Source organism: Octopus bimaculoides, chromosome 2 (assembly GCF_001194135.2).
Source record: "Octopus bimaculoides isolate UCB-OBI-ISO-001 chromosome 2, ASM119413v2, whole genome shotgun sequence".
In the NCBI taxonomy this organism is placed as follows: domain Eukaryota; kingdom Metazoa; phylum Mollusca; class Cephalopoda; order Octopoda; family Octopodidae; genus Octopus; species Octopus bimaculoides.
The window spans coordinates 29,183,755-29,192,790 of record NC_068982.1 but is presented as its reverse complement, the minus strand read 5'-3'; the positions used below and the strand labels follow the sequence as shown (position 1 = coordinate 29,192,790).

At 33.8% G+C, this 9,036-nt stretch overlaps 1 protein-coding gene and 1 long non-coding RNA gene across 5 annotated transcripts in view; one reads left to right on the top strand and one right to left on the bottom strand.

Moving 5' to 3' along the window:
* Window positions 1-9,036, top strand: part of LOC106876029 (ras-specific guanine nucleotide-releasing factor 2) — a 563,899-nt gene that overhangs the window by 543,349 nt on the left and 11,514 nt on the right. For 3 of the 4 annotated variants that reach the window (XM_052976037.1, XM_014924405.2, XM_052976029.1), the window contains 3 exons: window positions 1,413-1,510; window positions 3,197-3,281; window positions 4,433-4,630. In XM_052976037.1, coding sequence (XP_052831997.1) covers window positions 1,413-1,510; window positions 3,197-3,281; window positions 4,433-4,630 — 381 coding nt within the window. Of the gene's footprint in view, window positions 1-1,412; window positions 1,511-3,196; window positions 3,282-4,432; window positions 4,631-9,036 lie in introns of those variants that run through there. The other variant, XR_008266647.1, reaches the window with a different exon arrangement.
* The window catches only part of LOC128250620 (uncharacterized), a 48,648-nt gene continuing 47,301 nt past the window's right edge, over window positions 7,690-9,036 (bottom strand). The window contains exon 3 of the long non-coding RNA XR_008266650.1: window positions 7,690-7,778. This is a non-coding gene — a long non-coding RNA (uncharacterized LOC128250620). The remainder of the gene's footprint in view (window positions 7,779-9,036) is intronic.

Sequence of the window (9,036 nt, the reverse complement as noted above, 5' to 3'; positions counted from 1 at the left end):
GTTATATTTTTTTGATAACATAAAAGGTTAGATAGGATGATGTCTATATTGCAATAACCAATGTTGTGCATATATAGTAATATTATGATCATGAAGTTAGCATTAACATATCTCACTCTCTCTCACAGAACCCCTAGGAACCTTTTGCGGAACCCCACTTGAGAAATGCTGGTCTAGTCAAACAAGTCAACCACAGTACTTTTTTTTTTAAGCCTAGCACTTACTCTATTGGGCTCTTTTTGCCGAACTGTTAAGGTATGGGGACATAAACAAACCAACACCAGATGTCAAGTGATGGTGTGGGACACACACACACACACACACACGATGTGCTTCTTTCAGTTTCAGTCTCCAAATCCACTCACAAAGCTTCTGTCAGTCTCATGTGGTTAAGACCATGGTGCTTCTGAGTTCAGTGGAATACTTTCAGCAGGGAACATTCCTATGTCAATCAGAAGAAGTTTGTTCTCAAGCTGTATCTTCCAGGGTCAGAGTCTAGCGCAGGCTTGGCCAACTCAAATTACATTGCAGGCTACTTTAATCACAGAAAGTTTTTTGAGGGCCGCTTGTATACTGACAGAATTGAAAGCATTTTGCTTTCTCATGCTATTATTATAATAATGAATGAATGATCGTTGATTCAATAGGAAAGATTATCATTGCAAAAACAGTAGTATCTTTCTTTTTTACTTTTCATTACAGTCTTTAATTTTTGATAAAATTTTAGAAATGCTTGTTTAAATAAACCCATTTCAAGAAAGTATCAAGATTCCTGCAAGATAAAAGTCTGTGGGCTGCATGTGGCCTACAGGCCTCAGGTTGGCTAGCCCTGGTCTAGAGTCTAGTTTCTTCTGAAATGTTAGAGGCCACACACAACTGAGGAAGGTTCTTAACTTCAGTTGTTGAGCCTGGCATTGACATACATGGAAGAGGTGACATTCATTATTAGAAGCCTTTGCCATCTCAACTGATTATTTCTCATCTGATATCAGCAGGGGTAATGTTAACGGGGAGGTACAGGTTGTTTGTGTTGGTAATGGAGAGAGTGCAGTTCCAGGTGGGTATAGTTTTCCAGACCATTTGATGTTAAGGGATCAGTTGGTGTCATGATTACATAATCATCAAAAGATTCACTGGTTTTTGTTTGGAAATATTTAATGAATTCCACTGTAGACATTGTATTCTCTTCTAAAATTTTCCATTATTTACAAGCCATGTCTAATATGCTAAACCTAAAATTTACACTACCCAATCATTTTCCTTTTTTCATTTTATTTATCATGAATCCATTCTTCCTGTTTCTGAAAAATAAAACAAAATATATTTTACCTTTGAGAAAAAGTTTTGGTACATAAGAAAAGTTTGAATTTGTAAACTGTAAAAAAAAAAATGTATTTTCAACTGTTTTTCAGACATCTTCAACAGACACGTCAGATTCATTATCAGCATTGGATATTGCAGAACAACTCACTTATTTAGACCATAAAATTTTTATTGCAATTCGCAGTGAGTAAGTATTCTATCAAACATTGCAAACTCAAATAATACAAATATACTTCTTCAGTTTCAGCTTCATGCTATTTCTCCTTGTAATTTTGGACCTTATTTTTACCTTGTTTTTTGGTTCTTATTTTGTTAATGGATATGTTTACAAAGTAATTAAGATGCAGGTTTAAATTTTAAAACCTAATGAACCAACTATATAATGCAGTGCATGAGTCAGTAATGTCTCAACATTCTAGTAGTAGAAATTAACATCATTGTGAAACTTATGCTGACAATGATCAAGTCCAAAAATTAAGTAACAGATTAGAAATACTTAGGCTGAGATTTATGTATGTAACCATTTATTTTAGATTAACTTCACTCTTTGACAAATTTCCCCAAAATGAAGAAGAATACTTAGAAAAGGAAAAGTATGTGTAAGAAAGTTCAGAATTTCTTGTAAATTTGGAAAATAGTTTAGTGTACAAGTTCATTGGGTCTTAGTTCTCAACTGCTTCACCTACAGCATTTAATCAAAAATTTAGGTGGAGTTGTTATGAGATGTTCTTCTGTTGATATGTATTAGACACAATGTCTCCCAGTGCTAACAATACCTGGAGTTACTGCTCCTTACAGGAATACTGTGGCTTGTATGGTTTTACACCCTGGTTTACTTTTAAAGTGTAAGTAGTAGTCTCTTACTGGAAGAAGTCTGAGATACTCTTTTATTGCAATGAATAGACCATGATTTTAACCACATATATATATTCTTCTAGGTTAGTATAACCTAGACTAGTTTTCAAATTTAGTTACTTGCATTCTTTGTGTAAATAGTTCTTTGAAGGAACAAGTTACCTTGTATATATTCAGATCAGAAAGTATGTCCTCTTTGTGAAACAAAGCAAACAGAATAATGTGCTTTGCAGCAAAGAAATAGCTATTCTTTGCATTGAAATTTCAACTCATTGACTATACCTAGTACTTTTAGCTGTTTTCTGAAACCTATAGAAAACTGAACAACAATTTGAAATGTCACCAATAATTTATTTGAACTTTAAAAAAAAAAGTAGTTTTCTGTGTGAAACTAAGAAGAGAGTTTATGACAGTATGTATATGTACAACTGACTGGAACTGACAATGCAGAGATTAAACAAATTTATGGCATTTCAATGATAAAGTGTTAGACTAGGTTACATAACTAAGGAACTGAGCCCAATGCACTTTTGACTAATAGCAAGAATGATACAAACAGCTTAAATGTGTCATGGAGAAAATGTTAGTCATCAACAATTATCATTTTACTTTTACCAGATATCAATTGTTTAATGTTCTACTTATATATACTTTCACTTATGTAACTTTATAATGAGTTTTGTTGTGGTAAAATATGCATTTCTTAAAGAGGATTATCTGAGCCAGTACTTATAACAGACAAAGATGACACAAGCTGTATATTAACTGATAACTTCAAATCTCTAGCTTTTGCATAAAAATTTTATGATCTCATTCAAATTTTAGTTTGTTACAACATGAAAATTTTTAATATAAAATATAAACAGAGCCAAAATGTGTGCGCAGGTATTTGTAATGTGAATACTCAGTCCATTATATGAAAAAATCCTTTCAGCATGACTAAATATTTTACTCGTTATCTGGAACATTTTGTCTTATTGAATATCATGACTTATTTGTTATATCCTTTATATCTTAGTGAACTGTTATCTCAGACGTGGATGAAACCAGATAAGGAAGTCAGGGCACCACATGTGCATTTAGTCACAAAAAGATTTAATGAGGTGAGTTTTAATTTTTAAAACAATGCTCTTTACCTGATGCATATACACACACCTTTTATAATTTATCTATAACTGATTGGATGTTTATTACATGAATTGATTTCTGATATTACCATGAACAGAGTGCCATAAATTTGTTTTGGTGTGATATGATAAATTGAACTGATTCCAGTATATGCTTGGTACCTATCATTAGTCACTGTATGAATGAAAGCCTGGTCAGAACCTGATGGGGATTATTCTTAACCACACTCTAATCTCATCTTTGCTGAGAACATGCCTATGCACCAGTTGTAGAAGGAGACAAGCTGATATAAATCTCAAACTGACTTCTTGTACACACCACACATAGTCTTCTGTATTTGAATATTCATATGTTGTTTTCATGCACCAGTCTGGAACCCCTGTCTTGCTCAGCATATCAATCACCTGGAAGCTGTTGAGAGGCATGCAACCAGATGACTACCCACTGTCAGGTACCATACTCTTAACATCCTGCTTCCCTGGGTATGGTCACATTAAAACTCCGTCTGGCAACTGACTTGGTAGACACCCACAAGATTATTCACCATCTTTCTCAACAATCTTGTGCAGTTTTTTTAATTCTGTATGTCTAACACTCATGGACATGCTTACAAACTTAAAAAACAAGACAGTAACCATGACTTTTGGAAACATTTTTTTCCACACTCAGAACTGCTGAAGCATGAAATAAACTACCTGATCAGTGTTGATAAAGTTTCTTCAGGATTATCATGTGATGTCAAAGCAAGATAATGTGTGTGTGTATATATATATATATATATATATATATATATATAGACACACACACACACACACAGCTGGCTTCTTTCAGTTTCTGTTTACCAAATCCAGTCATAAGTCTGGTTAGCCCAAGGCTATAGTGGAGGACACTTGCAGACAGTTCCACACAGTAGGACTGTAAAAGGTAATGTGTTGATAATTGGAGACTGTATTCAACTAGAAGGAAAAATAATTATAATAACACTATGAAATTAGCTTGTTAAACATGCAATACAGCTAAGATTTTGAAAAGGAAAAACATTTTTGAGGGGTTGATGTAAATATGCGTTACCTATAATTTTATCTTCTTTCCTTATATTATTAAAATTTCACTTCAAATTTTTCAGGTGAGTCGTTTGGTAGTGTCAGAAATAGTTGGACGTACCAATATACAAGACAGAGTAGCATGTCTTGAAAAGTGGGCTGCAATCGCCGATATTTGTCGCTGCATGCACAATTATAATGGTGTCTTACAGATATGTGCTGCATTTGTGAACAGTTCAGTTTTTAGAATGAAGAAAATGTGGGAAAGAATATCAAAGCAGGTAAGAAATGGTTATTTCACTTATCCAAGCATTACTAAACATTAAATCTCTTCTTTAACTTCAAAGCTGGACCCCCTAATGAAACTTCTTGACACTATCTCTAATATTACAAGAGCAGGCTTGCATTTTATGTAGCCCCAAGGAAACATTTATAGGATTAACTTTTTGCAAGGGGTTGCATTAACATGATTCATGATAACTAATTGAACTTTATTAATCCCCTAAATATGTAACTAACTCCAATACATAGTTATTTTTACAATCATGCAACTAATCCCTACTCTCTAAAATTACTAATCTTGTGCCATAATCTGAGCCCCCTTTTATTACTGTACTTACAACTATTTCTTAATATAATTTATTGTGGTATTATTATCCAGTCTGTAAGAGTAGTATAGATGGTAGCACACTGAGCAGTAATTAATTTCTTTGATTAATGACTGAATTCCAATTCTACTAGCCAGCTTCAACATTGTATTTTATCCCACCTTGCTCTACAAGAGATATTTACTATATTTAGTTCAATAGAATACAACTACTCTAACACATCATCTGTGATTTTTTTTCATTTAATAACCACTCCAGAAAATAATTAGACACGTTCTTGCAAAACATTATAAACTTGTATGTGATAAAATTATTTTAATGAGTTGTTGAAAGAGAAGTTAGGTAAGAATTTAAACTGTAAGGTTATAACAGCAAGTACCATATTCAGTGACATTAACATACTTACCAAGGGTGACATATGTAGTTTAACTGCAGGCTAACATACTAAATGTTGTGTGTTCAAAGCAAGTGAGAAGAAAAAACTTGAAGTTAATGAGAGTTTTTACCAAGGGCAGCAAGAAAAAGGAATTTTGAAATCTAGACTGATTAAAAAATTAAATGAAGATGTATACAGTGAAAGATGAATCTGATCTTTAGTAATTATGATAACTATGAGTATGTTTCAGTTTTATTAGTCCTCCTCAGCAAAGTATCCTCTAACACATAATTACCAGACTTTAGACCTTTTGTGAAAATTATCCATTGGTTAATAATTTAAAATATTAGAAGATTTCCCATGGGTGTCTTCTATATCAGTGGTTCTCAACCATTTTTTGCTTTTGGACCCCTGTGATTCTTACTTTACTCTCCTGGGCCCTTATCCCTATTCAATGTTTAAAAAATCTTATTGTGATAAATATTATTAGGAATTGTATTTTAAAAATATCATTAAAGCATTTTGTGCATTGCAGAAGTATCAGCAATTTATTGCAAATAAACCCCTTCAGGTAGATGGACCTGCTCGATCTGTAGAAAAGCTTCTAGTAGAAACTCCATAAGATGTACCCAGTGTAAGCTATGGATGCATAAGAGGTGCAGCAACATCAAAGGAAAGTTAACCAGAAAGATAGCTTTTGTGTGCAGCAGATGCACAGAAAACTGATTCCATCATATGCCAGGGGGAGAAACTAAAAGTAGTTGATAGCTTCTGCTACCTAGGTGACCGAGTCTCATGTGAACCCTGGTTGAGAACCATTGCTCTTTATGAATGCCATGTACTTAAGCATGTTATTTAGTGCATGACTGCAGTTTAATCCATTATTAGAATAATTAGATATAAACACTTCTAAAAGAGACTCACAAAGCAAGTTTTAATTCTGAGCAAAACTTGTAAGGTGTTAGCAATTTTGGTTACAGTAATTTAAGATATTTTTGATCATTAACCTCATTTTTTTATGTGTCTAATTTTCCCACTCCAAGTATCATATTCTGATAAGTATGGATGTTTCAAATTCATGGTGTATTTAAAATTAAAAATAAAGTTTATTAGTCAAAGACCACAAACACGTGTGTGTGTTTTTGCATGTGGAGGCATGTGGAGGCATGTGGCTTAGTGTGTTGCATTCACAATTGTAAGATTGTGGTTTCAATTCTTGGACCAGAGATGCATTATGTTCTTGAGAAAAATGCTTCCTTTTACCTTCTCATGATATAACATCCGGTGTCCATGCTGGCATGGGTTGGATAGTTTGACCAGAGCTGGTAAGCTGGGGAGCTGTACCAGACACCAGTCTGATTTAGCATGGTTTCTACAGCTGGATGCCCTTCCTAACACCAACCGCTTAACAGGGTGTGCAGGGTGCTTTTATGTGGTGCTGCCCTCAGCTGACAAAAATGAGTAACCTTGTGATAGACTGGCATCCTGTCAAGTGTGTGTGTCAATATACATGCCACAGAATTTAGGAAACCAGCCTTATGAGCCTATGGTTTGGGAAAGACCTTTGATACTTTGTGAGATTATATATATATATGTGTGTGTGCGTGTGTATATATATATATATATGTATAAACACACAGTATATATTTTCATGAGCTATTAATAGTTTATGTGATGGAAACAACTCAAACAGTGCCTTCACACAATCTTCAGGATGATAGAATAAAAGAAAATATGAGAAAAGGTGAGATGAAAGTAGATGTAAAAGTTGGAAGGTTGAAAGCAAGAAAAAGAAAAATGTGGGAGAATTAGAGTTATGTCCACTTTGACCGTAAAGTCATAATGCTGAATGGTTAAGGGCCTGCAGTACAGCTGCTCAACCCAGAGAAGGTGGTATTTTCCAATTTACCAACAGAAACTCATCCATATGTTTACATCTGCTGAAAATTTCAGATCTAGAATTTAGTAGTGTATGGAGTTCCTAGATCTGAAAAGAATCTGTGATCTTTCAGCTATGCATAGCTTACATTTTTTTTTTTTTTGATTTGTTGACATATGGTGTGGACTTTTGAACTATTTTCCACCTGATTAAATGTGGTGTGGCAATAGACTTCAAACTCTGTATGTGGCTAGCCAACTTAGTGGCTTTACTTTGCTCAATGTCAGCTGTATGAGTCCACCTCTAACACCTATACAGAAGGATTGAAGTCACCATTGTGAGTCTTGTTGGAAAACTGATGGAATTGCTTTTCCATATGTTATTAAGCTTCAAGTTTCATCATGACAGCAGAGACTAAACTGAATCTTGCTATCTCCTTTTGAGATTTGTTGTCCTCATCAACTCTCTCTTTTTATTTTTAAGCCTGATACTTAAAAATCCTGGGGCTGATTCATTTGACTAAAACACTTCAAGGTATTGCTCCAGCATGGCCTGTGGTCCAGTGACTGAAACAAAAGAAAAAGATTATATATATAATATATATATATATATATATATATATTTTGTTGTTGTACTTGGGGATGGTCATATTGCCAGTTTATATATATATATATATATATATATAGAGAGAGAGAGAGAGAGAGAGAGAGAGAGAGAAAGAGAGAGAGACAGACAGACAGACAGAAAGAGATCAAAGAAATGTTCACTAAATACAGTAGTAAAATTTTTGATTTACTGAAATCAAATTCACTTCTAGTAAAAGTAAAGAAGCACCTAGTGACAGTTGCAACTGACTCTGATAAGGGAATAGGCCATGAATATTTGTTACTCTCTCTGTAAATGTCTAATTCTGATGTCCACTGGAATCCAGTGCAGTGCAGTGCAGTGCAGTGCAGTTCAGTTCTGGTGATACCCATAGAGATAAGAAAACTATAAGCGTGTACTTTTATCTCAGAACCCCACCCCGCAAAACCCGTTAATGACATGTTAATTTCAGATGCTGTTGATTACTTGAGATTATTCCCCACCTCTCATTCATAGCCATTTGTAACTGCTGCTAGATACTTGTTTACTTTCTCTCAAATGGTAGATAATTTCAACCTTCCCTTGTCATCCAAATCTATTCCACTGGTAACTCAGCAATTTTTCTTATATAATTTTAGAATGGCAAATAATATGAACAGAAGAAAAACATGGGAGGGACAAGTTTTAACAAAAGTTGTTTTAGTTTAACATATAAATAAGGTATCTGTTATCAATTAGTGTTTAGATATATTAGAATGTAGTGTAGAAATTAGAAAATTCTTCCTGACTTTAAAGTCAAGTCAGTAGTACACAAATCTTTAAGCTCTAAAATGTTTTAGTTTAAACCCGTTAGCAGTCAAACCAGCCAGATCAGGGATCTCACACCTACTCTATAAAGTGTTTTTTAAAATAAACAATCGCCTCATCCAAAGTCTGAAAGCTACAAGATAATGTATGAGAAATTCAAAACAATGTGGATAAATACACATTACACTTGACAGAGTGATCTAAATGCGAAAGGGTTAAAATGATCAATTAAAAGAAATATAGTTATGCCAGTAGAAACCTACCCCTGTGATTTGGGGTAGGTTTTGATCTGCTATGATTATTTTATTGCTCAGAATAGGAGGAAATACAAAATCAACTACAAATAAAGTATTGGAGTCACTGTAAATGACTGTATTTGCCTACAGTACTTACTTTATTACTAAATTCAAAGAAAACATTTTTAGTCTTGTA